The 19,699-nt window shown below is 38.5% G+C and overlaps 1 protein-coding gene across 2 annotated transcripts in view; it reads right to left on the minus strand.

The window, feature by feature from the left end:
• The window catches only part of LOC126471429 (uncharacterized), a 649,788-nt gene that overhangs the window by 527,843 nt on the left and 102,246 nt on the right, over positions 1–19,699 (minus strand). For both annotated transcript variants that reach the window (XR_007586305.1, XM_050099588.1), the window contains exon 4: positions 6,988–7,295. Coding sequence is in view for 1 of the 2 variants with exons in the window: in XM_050099588.1 (XP_049955545.1) it covers positions 6,988–7,295 (308 nt within the window). In the remaining variant the exon portion in view is untranslated. The remainder of the gene's footprint in view (positions 1–6,987; positions 7,296–19,699) is intronic.

The following is a 19,699-nucleotide window of genomic DNA, read 5'->3' on the forward strand; positions in this document are numbered from 1 at the left end:
TTCTCTATCTTCTCAAAAATTTCCAGTATTGTGGTGCCCATTTCACTTTACTTCCCTCTCACTAGGTCTGTTCATGGAGCCTGAAGTTCAGTCACCTTTGGCATGTGTCTATAGTTGTAATTTATCATACCCAAGAATCTTCTCAGTTTTTTGAAGATATGTGCCACCAGGAAAGAGCATATATTAGGCACTAGTTCTGAAGTTGGTGCAATGTCCAAAGTAGACATGTTGAATCCTGAAGCATTCATGCTGTCTTGGCCTATGATGTTGAAACAGTACTTGGAGGTGCATTGTGCGTTGATATTGGGATTCCAAGAAGAACAAAATATCATCCATATAGCAGAAGAGGAAATGTATACTACAGAGAACCTTGTGAATAAACCTTTTCCATGTCTGCACTGTGTTTTGTAGATTGATTTTTTAGCATGCTCCAGAGCTACCACTATTTGTGAATATGCCTTTTTGCAATCAATGACACCAAAACTCTGCTCGAGTAATAGCATTGTTAAGGTTTGCCACTTGAGGAATTGGATATTTATTTACATATTCTGTAGTGACTGCATAGGTGTCATGTATTATTATTCCTTAATACCAAGTGAATCAGCAAAGCCCACTAGCTATTGGAGGGTGCTACTATATCCTCTTATATTTGCCTCTTAATGTCTGCCTTTGGCACCAAAAATGTTTTAGGTGTTGGCGTTCATGGTTTAATGGTGACCAGTAGGCCTGGTGAAGTCTGAAAATGGTGTATCACATCAAGTTTGCATTACTGACAGGACGTTGTCTTTGATGGGGTCTCCAGAAACACTTGAATGATGTGCTTGAAAGGGGAGTTAATGTGCAGTGAGTTGACTTCCAATAGAGGCAAATGCCTTCCCTTGTAGAGGTGTGCAACCAACTGAAAATGGTGAAAGAAATCAGCTCCTACAAAAAGCTTGGTGACATTTGCCATGATGAAATTCCATTGAAACAATTTGTTCAAACCTAAATCAAATTCAAGACTTTTTTGCCCCATACATCTGAATGTGGCAAATGTTGGTTGCCATCAGTAACTGTGTGCTAGGAGAGCTGCCTCTTCCAAAGCAATGTTGGAAAGGGGGGCATGGGCAGGGGGGGAGGGGGGGGGCACACTACAGTTAGGCCCTACGTCTACCAGGAACATGGTTCCAGAAAGTTTTTTTTGTCTGCAGCTCGTGGTCTAGTGGTTAGCATTGCTGCCTCCAGATCACGGGGTCCCAGGTTCAATTCCCAGGTGGACTGGGGATTTTCTCTGTCTGGGGACTGGGTGTTTGTGTTGTCCTCACCATTTCATCATCATCATCATCATCATCATTCGTGACAGTGGCTGGATTGGACTGTGTAGAAACTGGACAATGTAAAAATTGGGAACTTGTATGGGTGCTGATGACCACGCAGTTGAGTGCCCCACAAACCAATCATCATCATCATCATCATCCAGACAGTTTGTCAGTCACAAACAAACATTTTTCATTGTTCCTTCCAAATGTGCAAAAAACCAATACTCAATGTTCTGCCTGTCTGCAAAGAATGACTTGCTGCTTTTCCATGTGAGCTAATCTTAATTCTGAAAGCTGTGACCCTTGAAACCCACCATAAATGAGATACAGCGGCATTGGCATTTAGAGTTTTTGCTGTAGGTACTCTATGATTATAGTAATCTTGGTGTTGTAAGTTCCAGACTGGCAAAGTCTGTCTCTGAATTGAGGGCTATTGCCTGATTTGGCTTCTTTTGTGGTCTGCAGAACATTTACACAATGAGAATTTTTAATGAACACTCCACTTGATGACGTGGCTGTCACCACTGCCCAGTACCAAAAATTAGACTATTTGGTCAAATAGCTGATGAAGTAACAGTTAGTATGTTCGTGAATGTCTTCTCTCTCATGCTGTCAGGCGACATATGCAATGAAAATCCTATGGAAATCTTCTCATGTAGTGCACCTGGATGCACTCTGTGAGTTGGAATGGAAACACATCTTTATGATTACTGGAGCAGAAGGGGAGAAAGGGATGTGACTGCATGGTGTGACACATTTGTGGGCCTTGCTACCAAATCAGTGGTAATACCAACACTAGCCAGGAACATCTCATCTCTTCTCACATTCTTGCTCAATAAAAGATGACAGTTTGTTTCTGAAGTGTTACAAATTTGCTTTGGTGTCTTGAAGAGATGCTATTTTGGTGTGCAGTGCCTGCATGCTGGCTGCCACATGATTGGCTATTGCTTCCTGTTCATTGGAAGAAGTGCACAAGTTGGGGCCACTGGATACTGCCATCCAGGGCCGGTCCACTTATTGCAATGCTCTACAGTGTTGCAAACATCATACTGCAAGCTACTGACAACGGCCGCCACCTTATCAGCCAAAACATTGAGGGGTAAACCCATGTGAGCTGCTAATACTGTCATAATATTGGTTGGAAGGCACTTTAGGGACTGAAAGTGTAAGGAAGTCACTTTCCAGCAGGGTCTTTAGTTCCAGTAAAACTGTTTTGGTTCCTAATTGCTCATAACAGATCAGTTTCTGAAATTGTAGCTCTGGCTTGAAAGGAAAATGTTTGATTAGACAAATTGTTTAAAATCAAAATAACACTGAATGTGAAACACAGCCTCTGCCTGAACTACCTGCAATTGTTGAGATGCCCACAATGCAATGAAAATGTTCTGTAGACTTGAGAATGCCACACGCTGCACAAAAATGATCTCGACTTGCTTCAGCCACAGATCTGGCCTTGCCTTCCAGAACAATGATAACTTCATGTGGCTGAGGTTCCTACCTTGTGGTGTTGTGGGTAAATTGTCAGAAGTCATTGCTATATTAAGGCTGTAGAGACATATTTTTCTCAATCCAGGACATTGCGCTCCACAATAATGTCAGATATGGATATTGCCTAATAAGAACTGATTTGCACAAATAATGTTATTATACAGCTTTTAAGGAAAAAAGGAAAAAATAGCAATGTATTGAAGAGATATAGACCATTTCCTATTACAAAAATTACTCATTTCAGGACAGTTAATGTGTTACATGTACACAAAATAAAATTAGAAATGGATGAGGTTGAACTCAAAAATACTAACTACAGTATATGAAGAAATCAACTGCAATGAAGGAAGAATATAATTTACTATTAGAAAACATACAAGACTTTGCACATGTGATAACACAGCTTACAAATTACTCCAAACAGAGTACATGGGAAAATCTAGCTATAACTGGGGAATAAAAGATACCAGTATTTACTGTAAATACCATGGAAAGTAAACGTATGTTGAATTACTCACAGAAAATGATTACTCCAAAGAGGCTTGTTACATCAGGTGATATTTGAATAATTTATTTATAAATCTCAATAGCTACAAGGTATCTAAATATGGTGGTCTCAACATCATACATCTAGCAACAGAAAAGGAATTTGCAGAGTTTAAAACTAGTGGAATAACTTCATTTAATGACCATTTGTTTGATAATGTGTTAAACTCGAAGTTCTGCATGCAAATTATACTGGAATATGGATATGAGTTACCAACATACACTCAAAAGTATGTGGACTGTCCTAAAAATATTACTATTGAAGAAATAAACAGTAAAATCAAAATTTCCAGACAATCTCAGCTAGGATCAGTGTTGGACCAGGTGTTTCACATAGAATAAAAGCACTGCATCTAGCACTGTGCTGATTACTGTACTGGGGAGGCAGGCTCGAATTACCATGCATACTGCACCCTGATCATCAGACTGAACACAAGCATTGTATAGGGTGTGCAAAAGTGCTGTGCAGACTCCAGTACCATGGAGAGAGGCTCTGATTGCTGCATACACTGCACCGCCATCATTGGACTCTGGTATGTGGTGTATCAATTTTAGTTGAACTAAAATGAGGTTTTGACAAACAATACAAACAGTTTAGACATGGGGTAGCAATGAAGCACTTAATTTGGGGGATCAATTGTGCCTTGCACAAAGTGAGTACTTTTTGCATCATATGTGTCTTAACCTGTAAGTTACACCAGTAATGCCAATAAGCAGGTGCATGTATTTTGTACTGTTACAAAACAAATCTCTACATATTCTGGTAAATAATATATACAATTTAGATGGGGCAATAACATTGTGGCACTTAATTTAAGAGCCTATTGCTCCTTGCACCAAGAGGTTGCATAGATTGAACCACAGTCAGGTTTTGGTGTAATATGAACATTAACACCAGCAATACCAATGTCTTTACAATAACGTATACCACCGGAGGTGGAGCACATTATGACCCCGATGAAAAAGCCACATTTCATTAAATGTTGACTTTTGTCCAGAGCTTTTTTTTAAAAAAAAATAAAAAGAAGTTCATGCTATTATTTACTGAATTGGACATTAGCTATGAAACCTCAATTAGGTTTAAATTTTTAGATTAGGCATAACTGAAAAATTTAAAACAATTATAGAATCAGGCAGAAGAATTAATTAAAACAACAAACTTTTTAAAATTTTAAAATACAAGGAACACAATGAGATTACACTATTTAAGAGAGGTATATATTTTGATAAATAATGAAAATGACTTTGGTTCCTTTAAAGTTCTATTTTACTTTGATAGAAAGATAGAACGGCAGTTGTGTCTTGGTCTCCAAGTGGGGTAGCGATAACAAGATGGCCAGTCCTGAGATATATACTGATTGGCTTCTTCAGTTTAAATGGCAGTAGAATATTTACTTGTATTTGGGAGAGTTATATATGTGTGTGTATTGGTTTAGAATCTCTCTGCTGGTACATTTCCAAGGAAGGTGCATGACTTAAGAAATGGTTGGTGCGGGGAGTGGAGAGTAAGGTGAAGGGCAGTGAGGAGGGGGCATGATGTCATCATACAATTGTCCCTACTCCTATACATAGGCAGTCCAACAGTCAATGGTCAGTTTGTATCGTGAATGCCTATTGCCCCTAATTTGACAATATCAAATTAATTAGTTATCATTGGAAACATTCAGAAACTCTTATCACTCTACTTGCTGATCTTCTATTTTTACTTTTTCATCTTCCTTGTGAAATTTTGAGAGACACAGAATTGCAGATGTTACATTGTTGAGCTGGGCCACAACACAGTGAAAACATTCTGTGGATTCACAGACACAATGCTGCTCAAAAATGCTCTTAACTTCCTTAAAGCACAAGTCTGGCTTTGTGTTCTACAACAGTGGCAACTTCATGTGGTTGAAGTTCCTAACTTGTGGTGTTGTGGGTAAATTATCAGCAGTCAGTGTTATATTAAAGCTGCAGAAATGTATTTTTCACAATTCAGGACATTGTGCTCCACAAAGACATCATATACAGATATCCCCTAATAAGGCTTGGTTTGCACAAATATTGTTATTGTACAGGTCTTAAGAAAAAGAGACAATGCATTGAACAGACTTAAACCATTGCCTATTACAAAAATTACTACTTTCAGTAAAGTTAATGTGTTATATGTGCACAAAAGGAAACTAAAAGTGGAAGAGGCTGAACTCAAAAATACAAACAACATTGAAGGAAGAATATAATCTACTATTAGAAAAATAAAAATCCTTTGCAGATGTGATAACAAGGTTTACAAACTGCTTTAAACACAGTAAACTGGAAAATCTGGATAGGACTGCGGAGTAAAAGATATAAGCATTTATTGTAAACACCATGAAATGTGACCATATGTGGATTAGTCACAGAAAATGATGACTCCAAGATGCTTGCTACATTAGATGATATTCCAAAGGTTATTTATAAACTCCCATTCTTGTTTGGATCTGCTTAAAAAGGATGGCTACAAGGTATCTAAACGTGGTGGCCTCAACATTGTGCATCTAACAAAAGAGAAGATATCCACAGAGTTTAAAACTGGTGGAATAACTACATTTAATGACCATTTGTTTGATAAAGTGGTAACCTCAAAGTTCTATATTCAGATTCTATTGGAATATGGAGATAAGTTAGCAACATACACCCAAGAGGATTTGGACTGTCTTAAAAATATTATCATGCAAGAAATAAAAGCTAAAATCAAAATTCCCATATGATTCAGCTAGAATCAGTGTTTGCGTGGTGTTTTATTGGGGAGGCACACTCAGATTGCCATGTACATTGTGCCCTGATCATCAGGCTCTAGACACAAGCATTGTACAGGGCATACGAAATTGCTCTGCAGACTCCAGTTCCATGGAGGGAAGCTCTGATCGCTGCACACACTGCGCCTTTATCATCAGACTCTCGTAGATGGTGTATCAATTTTTGCTGATTAAAAAGAGTTGTACACAAACAATACAAACAATTTAGACATGCAGTAACACTGCACCTCCATCATTGGACTCTGTCAGGTGGTGTGTCAACTTTACAGAATTATATTCCAGAACATAATTTAGAATTTACATGAATGTTTTGATTAATGTTATCACAAGTTTACTGTCACCTGTTTTATCAACTAAGTGAATCACATTATATGCAAAGAGTGAAAATTAGCTCTCATTATTTTATCAGAAGGAAGTCATTTTATAAATGTGAGAAACAATGGGTGACCTAACATATCTTCTCACCCTCTCATACTTGCTCTCTCCAATGAAACTGGTATGCCATTTTAATTATTAAGTAGTGCTTTCTATTTCCTGCATCTCTGTTCTTACATGTACAACTTGAAAAAGAAGAGAACTTCAGATTTCACAAAGCTAGAACATTTGGGGTGATCACATATCAATCTTATGAGTTTGAAATTATTGTTTATACAATGTAATTAGTAAAGCTGAAAGTTGTGTGATTTATTGTAAGACTTTTGGAATAAAAATGTCTCTATTTAGAATATTTTGTGTGTTAAAGTGCTTTATATATCTCATTTGCACTAATTTTCTATAACCATGCATAAGTAAGTTTGCAGAAAGATTAAAAATTTATTCTTTATGTCTGCTGTTTAAGTGTTACTCCATACTTCTACATAATACTTATAATCACTTACTTTACCAAAATGTACTGCAACTCCCCATTTGGTGGGAACATTTGTAAGTTAATGGTTCCAACAGCATTTACTTCCAGTAATTTGTGTACTTCTGCATTTACTTTTGCAAGTGAATACACCCGTTCACTGGATGAAATTAGACTCTGTGGTATTGGTGCACAAGACAATAAAGGCACATTAGACCAAACTTTCATTGGAAAGTCAGTCACTTTATATACATCTTCATAATCAAAAAATTTCCTAACAGTTACATTTTTTCCGTCATTTGTAATAATATATTCCACAGTACGCCTCCCATATAATGTATTCTGAAAAACAGAAAAACATGAATAAAATATTAATATATATTCTACACAAAACTGACTAAGTGCTACAATGTGTTATTAGACTGTTTCAAAAGTATTTAAATAAAAATTGCTATAAAAGTTATTTTATGGTACAATTCACTCTTAATCATTCCTTCACTGTAGCATTCAGGACTATAATACTTAATCTGTGAAGGATTTACTAGAGCTAATTTGAGAACACAATCTTTTTTTCCTACTGTTAATGTTTTAAAATTTTGAACTCATATTCATAAATAAATAACACTATAGGTTAGGTGAACACTTGGCAACACAATAATAAACATTATACCAGTAATGCAATTACAAATAAAAACAAAAGTAACTGGAAATACATGGAAATGCTTAATTTTTTGAAATGCAAACAAGGCATCACAAGTCCATCATAAATCAGATATGGATCTTTCAGTATCCTGTAACAAAGAAATTACTGTCAAATATGTTATGTACATATATTAGGTCCAATTACTAAAAAAATTGAATATGTTGCAGAAAAAAACTCATTCAATGACTATGGCTTGTGTATAAGTGGACCTCATTTTAATGCAGAAGCATATTTTTTCTTCATTTTCTTTCTCTTCTTCTTATTTGTAACTTTCAGTTTGGATTTCACAAGGGGAAAAACACAACTGCTGTTGATTTAGAAATCACTGATCGAACATTATCTGACATTGAAGACAAAAGTGAAGTATCACTTGTATTAAGTGACTTAAGCAAGGCATTTGATTGCATTCTTGTTGACATCCTACTAAAGAAATTGGAATACTATGGGTTGCAAGAGAGCACTTAAGCCATCATTACTTCTTACTTGAACAACAGGAAAAAATTCATTTCAGTCAGGAATATGCATTCTTCCTTGCTCGAGATAGACGCAGGTGTTCCCCAAGGATCTATCCTTGGAACCTTCTTTTTCATTGTTGCAATCAGTGACCTGCCTTACAACATACCGCATACTGTCATATGTTATGCAGATGATACTACACTGTTTACCTCTCATCAGAACATCTCTGAACTCAATCACATAATAAAAGAATATCTTGACATAGCTTTGGACTGGTTTACTGCTAATAAACTCTTATGTAATACCAATAAGGCACAACAGCTCATACTAGGAATACAAAGGATATAGAAATTGAATCAGTATAGCTTCTAGGTGTTCACAATGACTCCAAACTTAATTGGCAAGAACATACCAATCATGTCTGCAAAAAGATATCTCAGGTATCATACCTCCTTTTGAAACTAAGGGACATGGTAAACATGGATTACCTTTGGATGGCATACTTCAGACTTTTCCAATTGCATATGGCCTTATTATATAGGGACATCCTCCCCATGTTGATAACATTTTAAAATTACAAAAGAAACTTTTGTGCTTAATTTGTAACACAGGTCATTTGGAAAATTTTTGTGCATCCTTCACCACGCTCAAAATACTTAATATATTTTGCAGGACTTCACATTAAAAATAATATGACAGAACTTGATGTCAGGGGGGAAGTTCATGACCACAATATTAGAGCTAAGTCGAAGTTAGATATACCTAGTATAGTAATAGTAATTAACCAGAGAGTGATGAATGAAGACATGTCGTTGCTGTCTGCATTGAACACCATATGAAAATAATGTGGCAACAGTTGCTGACATATAAATACATTATCCATAGTGAATAATTTGGTAAAGAGATTGTTGGTCAGTATCAGTGATGTGGAAATCTTTTACTGTTGTGACATATTTTAGATGATGTGATCTCTGTTTTATTAACTAGTATTCTCTTACATCATGTCTCTGATGAGACATGTAATTTTAAAATATTTATGGATTATTTCATCAGTGCTTGGAAGGACACAACATATAAAAATCTAGCATACATAGTATTTATGTTCCACAGTAATATTTATTTAATAGTTCATTATGAACTGGCTTCCACCTTCCTATGCCATTGTCAGATAACTTAATACTAAACAGGTACTCCACACAACCTCGGCAAGAGTTCATAGCTGCACAAAGATTGTTTTCCAAAGACATGTAAAATTTTACAACTATATACTGATGCAAAACCACATGCATAACGTAATACCCAAAGAATCTCTGAACAAATAAAACATATATAAAAGTATACTTCTAGAAAAGCAGAAAAAAAAACATTGGCACAGATTACAATGTTGTATGGACAAATAGATGAATGTGGTTAACATTCCGGGGGGGGGGGGGGGGGGGGGAGCAGAGGAAGGGGAAGGGGACAGGAGGGGGGGAGGGGGGCAGAGGGGTGAAAGGAGTCTGTGGAATGTGCATGTGGAACAGTTACAACAAGCATATTATCTAATGCTGAGAAAAGTATTAACTCATTGCTGATACTTTAGTAAGTATGACACTAAAACTGTTTACTCATTAAGGACGAGGCCAGGATTCTTTGATCAGTGTTTATTAAGGGGCAGAATTTCAATTAATGTTAGTTTTGTGCCCTTAATTCCACTGTGGAAGACATCTCACTTAATATCATAAGAACAACTGTCATTAAGAGCATTTTTGGCAAAGGTGGAATTTTTCTTTTTCAGTCTCCCACTTCTTTCATGCTTAATCAGTGTATTAGTTACAGTCCAGTCTTAATAACTTTCCATACAAATTGCAGAGACTATAAATTCCATGCTGTTGTAATGGGGAAATCTTATCTTCACTGTTGAACAGAATGTAGACAACAGTGTTCCTATTAAAAAAAGCTTGAGCATATTTCCTGAATTTTCATTTGTTGACATGTACCTGCAAAGTCCTGTCTACATATAGAATGGGGGCCTATTTGTTATTAGTGTGGTTTAGTGTTTTCTGAAAATGATACAAAAGTGCTGTTATCCTCTGTCTCTCCTTTCTACTGAGTATGCTGTCAATCAGGGTAGGATTATGTTATTTACTTAATTTTTCAATTAATTTTCAAAATATGTTTTGTTTTCATGTAAGATAGCACACAGGCACCATGGAGTTGAAGGCTAAATGTTTCTGTGTTATGGGGTGCTGGGAACCATTTCATTACTGTGTCTGTAGAATTTACTTTCCTGTAATCTTGAATGAATGTTGTTATTTGCTAATGTCAATGGTAAGGTGTGTAAAGTCAGTCCCAACTCCCCTGTAAACTCAATTTTACTGTGATGTGAATTCAAATGCTGAAAATATTTATTTAATTGTCGATGTGTCTGTTAAATAGTTTTGCCCTCTGCCCTCGCCCCCCCCCCCCCCCCCCCCTTATAACAGAATGTAAAATCATGTATTTCTGTAATTTCTTTACATGTAATATTTTATGTAAATATTGTCTTTGATTTCATATGTAACAACTCAAAGAGACTGTTATCTTTGGTCATGCAGGGAGGAGGTGGATCTTTGGAACACAAGGTCTGGAATACGATGTTTTAGTTTATATTGGTGTAGAAGTGTTACATGAGTGATTTATTAAATATGTGATGTGTATAAAATAAAATAACTTTTTCTCTAAAAAACAAAATACCACGCTACCTTGCAAACCTGTTAGTCTCATCCTAACATAAAGAAAACCACAGGAACCTCTCAGTGGAATCAGTCCTAGACTTAACGAGGCCAAGATATACTATGAAGACAATAACAAAAGTTGTTATATTAACTTAAGTATGTTGTTAAATTAACTTAATTATGTCATGTATTGGAAAATTTGACTCATTCCACATCATTACGAAATATCGTATTCATGATCCGTGGAACTAGTATTAATCTAATCTAGATCAATGTAAAAGCTAAGTACCAACACTGTTCATACTTGTTAATGACCTCTGTCTATAAATTTGAACCTCCTGTAGATCCTGAAGTCACCATGTAGACAAAGGAGTAGGACAACTTATAGACTGTGGAAATTTAGGAAGGAAGAGGTCTGTCAAACTTGGGGGCTTGTCTGGGATATTACCGTTAAGTGCGATGAGGCTAATTGTGCTTTGTTTGCAGGACAGTATAAACTTTATAATTCATAAGACATGAATATCACTGTGCACGTTTCCTGGACAAGAAAAAGAGTGAGAGCCAACAAAGCACTGGCTTATTGGAGAGGTAGACCTGTGATCAACGTGAAAAGATAAGTACAATTCCTCTTTGTTTTAAACTTTTTGTCAAGACTGTGTTTAAACATGTGGTGTCATAATGACGCTATCAGAAGAAATTAAAAAGGAAGTTGGAGAAATGTTAGCTTCAAACATGTGTGGTGTAAGTGATGATCCAGATGACTCACAAACTGAAAGAAAACCGGAGCAACAGGACTGGGTAAGGTTACTGTTTGCCAGAATGGGACAAATGCAGTCTGTATTAACAATGGCAACGAATTCAAATAGTGAATTCCTAGAATCTAAAATAAATACATCCAGTGAATTGCTAGAAGTGAAATCACACTTAATTAGTGAATCACTGGAAGCAAAAATTTACTGAAAGAAGAGATCTTAAATATGAAAATTCAATTAGGTGGGTGTGAACTCCAAAACTGAGGCTGTAGAAAATAAGTCTGTAATCTTAGAAAATAAACTGGCCACAGCTAGCTCAAGTCAAGGGAAAGAGATTTAAAGGTTAACCTCAGCTCAAAGAACTGTGAAGGAGAGGGTGGGCAAATTAAGTTTAGATACAGAATCAAATGTTAATTCCTTAGATGCTGAATTAAACAAAACACAAGAGTCTGTTTGCCCCACTGCAGACTCCTAACTAAGGTACGAGCATATGGGATTGGTTCCCAGATATGTGAGTGGCTCAAAGACTTCTTAAGTAATACAACCCAGTTCGTTGTCCTCGATGGTGAGTGTTCATTGGAGGTGAGCGTATCATCTGGAGTGCCCCAGGGAAGTGCGGTAGGTCCACTGTTGTTTTCTACCTACATAAATGATCTTTTGGATAGGGTGGACAGCAATGTGTGGCTGTTTGCTGATGATGCTGTGGTGTACAGGAAGGTGTCTGTTGAGTTACTGTAGGATGATACAAGATGACTTGGACAGGATTTGTGATTGGTGTAAAGAATGGCAGCTAACTCTAAATATAGATAAATGCAAATTAATGCAGATAAATAGGAAAAAGAATCCCATAATGTTTGAATACTCCATTAGTAGTGTAACACTTGACACAGTCACGTCGATTAAATATTTGGGCATAACATTGCAGAGCGATATGAAGTGAGACAAGCATGTAATGGCAGTTGTGGGGAAGGCGGATAGTCATCTTCGGTTCATTGGTAGAATTTTGGGAAGATGTGGTTCATTTGTAAAGGAGACCGCTTATAAAACACTAATATGACCTAGTCTTGAGTACAGCTTGAGCGTTTGGGATCCCTATCAGGTCGGATTGAGGAAGGACATAGAAGCAATTCAGAGGCGGGCTGCTAGATTTGTTACTGGTAAGTTTGATCACCATGCGAGTGTTACGGAAATGCTTCAGGAACTCAGATGGGAGACTCTGGAAGAAAGGAGGCGTTCTTTTTGTGAATCACAACTGAGGAAATTTAGAGAATCAGCATTTGAGGCTGACTCCAGTACAATTTTACTGCCGCCAACTTATATTGCACGGAAAGACCACAAAGATAATATAAGAGATTAGGGCTCGTACAGAGGCATATAGGCAGTCATTTTTCCTTTGTTCTGTTTGGGAGTGGAACAGGGAGAGAAGATGCTAGTTGTGGTATGACGTACCCACCGCCACACACCGTATGGTGGATTGCGGAGTATGTATGTAGATGTAGATGTAACATGTAACTTAAGTGTGATAGACAAGAGATTTACTGAAATGCAAGATAATTTTGTGACTAAAAATCTATGTATGAATGGTGGAAGTGTGTGGAGTAGTTTACCTGTAAAACGTTTTCCTTGTGATAATTTACACTCTGTAGACTTCTTACAACACTGCTCTGACAGTCTTGTTCCTGGTGTGTCTAATAATCTAAAGATTAAATTTGTCAAAAAATTTCTTGAGGGGGAAGCTTTGTCTTGGGCAAACCAACATTTTTTTGAGTGGAAAACATTTGATGATTTTAAGAAGTTTCTTAAATAAGTTTTGGTCTGAGACTGAACAGGGTAGGATAAAAAGTGAATTTTTAAACAGGACTAGTTTCAGGGGCAGAAACCACTCAATGAAGAACTTTTGCAGGGATAAACTTTGGAAATTGGTGCATCTAGATAAACCGGTTGATGAAATGACACAAATTGATGCTCTTAAAACTGAAAGAATACAATGGGAATTGGTGCATGGACCTGACGACTGTTTACACCAGTTTCTAAAATATATAGACAAATTAGACAGGGCAATGGAGAGAAATGTGCAGCAGTTTAGTAATGGAAACCATTACAGTGGGAGGTGGAATTCTGATTACCATGGGGAGAATCCTAGAAGGGACAATAGAGATTTTCAGAATGAACACCAATATGATAGAACAAGAGAGTACAGCGGTAATGGGAGACGGAGAAACTGGGAAACAAAGGTGTAAATAGGAACAACAGATGGGAAGATGACAACAGAATGAATACAAATTGGAGGAATGACAACAGAGGTAGCTATCCGGAAAACTCCGGTCCGCCTCAATGAGGGTCCACAGCTTTGGGGTGAACAGATTTAAACATAATAGGAACACTAACTTTCACTCAAAACCCAATAGTGTAAATAACTGTACCATTAACAAACAGGTTAAACATACGGAATACCAAGTGAATTATATTTGAGACAAAAATTTGGGATGCCATGTGGCACAGTAGACCACTGCAAAATAAACATAGGAGAGATCGAAGTTCTTATTCAATTCTGGATGAGGAGATGTTAAATGATTTTTACAGCTGGGCAAAAAGGGGAGAGTGAGCTAATCATGAAGAGAGTAATAAATGTTTTAGTTCAGAATTGGGGGGGGGGGGGGTTGTTCACACAAGAAGGTGATAATGAGTCAACTGATGATAAACCTAAGCAACAGGAGAAAGGCTCAACCATAGAAAGTGAGGAACAGAGAGAAATAAATGAAACTGGTAGTAAAGTATACCATAGTAGAGATGATGTTAATATTATTTATGTGAAAAGTATAGTAAGTAAACCAGAAGGTGAGTACAATGTTTTTATTGAAATAAATAATGAAGTGTTGAAACTTGACGATAGTTGTGGTGACGAAGCAAAGGAATATGATAAGAATAGTGAAGTGACAGCTGAAAATCAATTGTTACATGTCTGTCCTGATCAGTTCATGGTTAATCAAAGAGATAACAAAAGTGAAAATATTGGAAAGAATTAGATTTGCATGAGATTTTTGAAAGTAAAGGAAGCCAATTTTTATAAATTCTGTGGAATCAGTATAATGAGAGTTGTACTAGCAAAGTATTTTGGTATCATCTAGGTATAATTAGTAGAACTGTGTGGTCAAACTGGTGGGAGAGTAAGAGAAAGAGTCTGAGTGAAAGGTACATAAACAGTAGTGAATTATTTTGTGTGCAGCCAAAGTGTAAACTTGATACTAGTAACTTAGAATCTGACACTCACGTAAAGTTAATGGATACTGAAAGGGAGGAAGTAGATGGAAATTATAGAGAAATTGAAAAAGATTTCTTATATGAAGTTTCTGAGGGGAAGAAGGCACATGAAAAGGAATTAGGCTGTCCATACATTAAAATATGAATAAATTAGTGGGAAGGAAATTGTCTTATTGATATAGGAAGCCCCATATGTGCAATATCAGAAAAATTTAGAGATTAAATTAAGGATGGTAAGAACTTTGTAGAAATTGCAGTTGTAGGGGCAAAAATCAGCCACTGGTAAGCAAAGTAATGTAGTTAAGAGTCAAGTATTGTTAATATTTGAAATTGAAAATGTGGAATTTGAGCAGGGTTGACTTGTGGTCTCAAGGTTGGAAGAAAATATTATTTTAGGCATGGATTAGGTCTTAAAAGTGGGTGGTAACATCTCTTGGGAAGAAAAGAGTGTTATAATTACTGAACCTGAGAAAAATAGTATCCTGAAAACAGACATGTTCATCCTTAGCTGTGGTAATTCTTGTAACCATATCAAAACTGTTGTAAGCAATGTAGATAGCGAAGCCATAAGTGGTAACTCATTCTTTGATCATATAAATGAATAAAATTTCGAAGAATTAGTTGAAGTCAAATTGAAGGAAGCTGTAAATCTAAGTGAAAGTCAAAAAAATGGAACTATGTCAGCTAAAAGTATGAAGTAGATTTTGTGTTAATTTGAATTATGTTTGTACTGATTTCTCTTTGTTCTGTAATATACCCATTCATTAAATTTAGTATGAGATCACGCTGTCAGACTACGAACCATTCGACCGTTTCACAGTAATGTTTCTTAACAGCAGCCAGATGTAATGATGTGCATACTTTTAAAGTAATAAGACATGCACAGTGATTATGTGTAAGGAAACAAAACCTTTTCATCTGTAAGCTATGTCAGATGGAACATTATTTAATGCATAAAGCAAACTGGAGATATTTGTCAGATTATGAGAGTGTGCATTGAAAGACCAGGTACGTTGTAGTGTGTTAAAAAATGTGGTGGGTAGTCATGATATTTAACTAGGTGAATTAAGAATGTATTGAGGTTTAGATCATTATGGAGACAGTTGTTGTGTTACATTTGAAACTCTTGTAATGGATTGAAGGTTACGTGGTACTAATTTTGAGGTTTATATTGTGAGAGAATATTTTGTAATAGTTTAGGTAATTTGATGTTCAAGTGAATGAAGAGATGTTAGGAATTTATCCCATGCTCTGTTACACAGTTTGAAATAATTTCTATTCATTACAGAACGCTATTTGAGACACAGGAGAGTAAATCAAAATGGAAACACTGTTTAATAATGATGTAAAGTTGAGGTATAAAACTAACAATTTGACATAATGGAAGTGTAGAGTTTGTCATAATTTGACCTATAGAGCTGACATAGATGTACAATGTGAGAATTTTGCAATGATAGAGGCACAATCATATAAGGAACGTCTCAGCTAAAGGAAACATTACATCATAAATATGTAAACCAGTCTCTCAGAAAATACAGTGCTGATCACGTATCATTAAATTTGCACTTGATTCATCATGTGATTAAATTTGTCACATATACATGAAATCTCCCTAACAGACAACCATTTAGCATTGTGTATAAGTATTGTATCATTTTGAACTGCCTATTTTATGTATGCGGTTGAAAGAACCTGTTTATTTTAGAATAATGATATCTTTAGATTTAATGGTTGTTTTGGGCATAAGCCATCCCATACGGTATTTTATTGAAACACTTACATTAAAAGGTTATGAGAGATGCCCTCATTCCACAGTTCACTTAATGTATTCTAAAGAAACCCCTGACGCTGTTATCTGCTATCAAAAGAGTGAGTTTAACTAATATACATTGAGTCAGTGTTGAAGTAAACTTGAATTTATACAGATACTATATAATTATGTACCACATTTTAATGTGGTTCTGCAGCTACCATGATCAATTAAATATAAGGTGCCATATTTCGTTGTTAGCTATAAGTCCATTGCTCTTCTTACTCAATACAGACAACGTAACCTTCAAATTATATACACTCCTGGAAATGGAAAAAAGAACACATTGATACCGGTGTGTCAGACCCACCATACTTGCTCCAGACACTGCGAGAGGGCTGTACAAGCAATGATCACACGCACGGCACAGCGGACACACCAGGAACCATGGTGTTGGCCGTCGAATGGCGCTAGCTGCACAGCATTTGTGCACCGCCGCCGTCAGTGTCAGCCAGTTTGCCGTGGCATACGGAGCTCCATCGCAGTCTTTAACACTGGTAGCATGCCGCGACAGCGTGGACGTGAACCGTATGTGCAGTTGACGGACTTTGAGCGAGGGCATATAGTGGGCATGCGGGAGGCCGGGTGGACGTACTGTCGAATTGCTCAACACATGGGGCGTGAGGTCTCCACAGTACATCGATGTTGTCGCCAGTGGTTGGCGGAAGGTGCACGTGCCCGTCGACCTGGGACCGGACCGCAGCGACGCACGGATGCACGCCAAGACCGTAGGATCCTACGCAGTGCCGTAGGGGACCGCACCACCACTTCCCAGCAAATTAGGGACACTGTTGCTCTTGGGGTATCGGCGAGGACCATTCGCAACCGTCTCCATGAAGCTGGGCTACGGTCCCGCACACCGTTAGGCCGTCTTCCACCCACGCCCCAACATCGTGCAGCCCGCCTCCAGTGGTGTCACGACAGGCGTGAATGGAGGGACGAATGGAGACGTGTCGTCTTCAGCGATGAGAGTCGCTTCTGCCTTGGTGCCAATGATGGTCGTATGCATGTTTGGCGCCGTGCAGGTGAGCGCCACAATCAGGACTGCATACGACCGAGGCACATAGGGCCAACACCCGGCATCATGGTGTGGGGAGCGATCTCCTACACTGGCCGTACACCACTGGTGATCGTCGAGGGGACACTGAATAGTGCACGGTACATCCAAACCGTCATCGAACCCATCGTTCTACCATTCCTAGACCGGTGAGGGAACTTGCTGTTCCAACAGGACAATGCACGTCCGCATGTATCCCGTGCCACCCAACGTGCTCTAGAAGGTGTAAGTCAACTACCCTGGCCAGCAAGATCTCCGGATCTGTTCCCCATTGAGCATGTTTGGGACTGGATGAAGCGTCGTCTCACGCAGTCTGCACGTCCAGCACGAACGCTGGTCCAACAGAAGCGCCAGGTGGAAATGGCATGGCAAGCCGTTCCACAGGACTACATCCAGCATCTCTACGATCGTCTCCATGGGAGAACAGTAGCCTGCATTGCTGCGAAAGGTGGATATACACTGTACTAGTGCCGACATTGTGCATGCTCTGTTGCCTGTGTCTATGTGCCTGTGGTTCTGTCAGTGTGATCATGTGATGTATCTGACCCCAGGAATGTGTCAATAAAGTTTCCCCTTCCTGGGACAATGAATTCACGGTGTTCTTATTTCAATTTCCAGGAGTGTATGTGTATATTGATGTGACTTACCAAATGAAAGTGCTGGCAGATCGATAGACACACAAACAAACACAAACATACACACAAAATTCAAGCTTTCACAACCAATGGTTGCTTCATCAGGATAGAGGAACGAGAGGGAAAGACGAAAGGATGTGGGTTTTAAGCGAGAGGGTAAGGAGTCATTCCAATCCCAGGAGTGGAAAGACTTACCTTAGGGGGAAAAAGGGACAGATATACACTCGCACAAACACACATATCCATCTGCACATACACATTTGTAAAGGCAAAGAGTTTGGGCAGAGATGTCAGTCGAGGCAGAAGTACAGAGGTAAAGATGTTGTTGAAAGACAAGTGAGGTATGAGCAGCGGCAAATTGAAATTAGCGGAGATTGAGGCCTGGCGGATAACAAGAAGAGAGGATATACTGAAGGGCAAGTTCCCATCTCCGGAGTTCTGACAGGTTGGTGTTAGTGGGAAGTGTCCAGATAACCCGGACGGTGTAACACTGTGCCAAGATGTGCTGGCCGTGCACCAAGGCATGTTTAGCCACAGGGTGATCCTCATTACCAACAAACACTGTCTGCCTGTGTCCATTCATGCGAATGGACAGTTTGTTGCTGGTCATTCCCACATAGAAAGCTTCACAGTGTATGCAGGACAGTTGGTAAATCACGTGGGTGCTTTCACACGTGGCTCTGCCTTTGATCGTGTACACCTTCCGGGTTACAGGACTGGAGTAGGTGGTGGTGGGAGGGTGCATGGGACAGGTTTTACACTGGGGGCAGTTACAAGGGTAGGAGCCAGAGGTAGGGAAGGTGGTTTGGGGATTTCGTAGGATGAACTAAGAGGTTACAAAGGTTAGGTGGACGGCGGAAAGACACTCTTGGTGGAGTGGGGAGGACTTCATGAAGGATGGATCTCATTTCAGGGCAGGATTTGTGGAAGTCATAACCCAGCTGGAGAGCCACATTCAGAGTCTGATCCAGTCCCAGAAAGTATCCTGTCACAAGTGGGGCACTTTTGGGGTTCTTCTGTGGGAGGTTCTGGGTTTGAGGAGATGAGGAAGTGGCTCTGGTTATTTGCTTCTGTACCAGGTCGGGAGGGTAGTTGCGGGATGTGAAAGCTGTTTTCAGGTTGTTGGTGTAATGGTTCAGGGATTCCGGACTGGAGCAGATTCATTTGCCACGAAGACCTAGGCTGAAGGGAAGGGACCTTTTGATGTGGAATGGGTGGCAGCTGTCATAATGGAGGTACTGTTGCTTGTTGGTGGGTTTGATGTGAACGGACGTGTGAAGCTGGCCATTGGGCAGGTGGAGGTCAACGTCAAGGAAAGTGGCATGGGATCTGGAGTAGGACCAGGTGAATCTGATGGAACCAAAGGAGTTGAGGTT

The sequence above is a fragment of the Schistocerca serialis genome, chromosome 3 (genome assembly GCF_023864345.2).
Source record: "Schistocerca serialis cubense isolate TAMUIC-IGC-003099 chromosome 3, iqSchSeri2.2, whole genome shotgun sequence".
Classification (NCBI taxonomy): Eukaryota; Metazoa; Arthropoda; class Insecta; order Orthoptera; family Acrididae; genus Schistocerca; species Schistocerca serialis.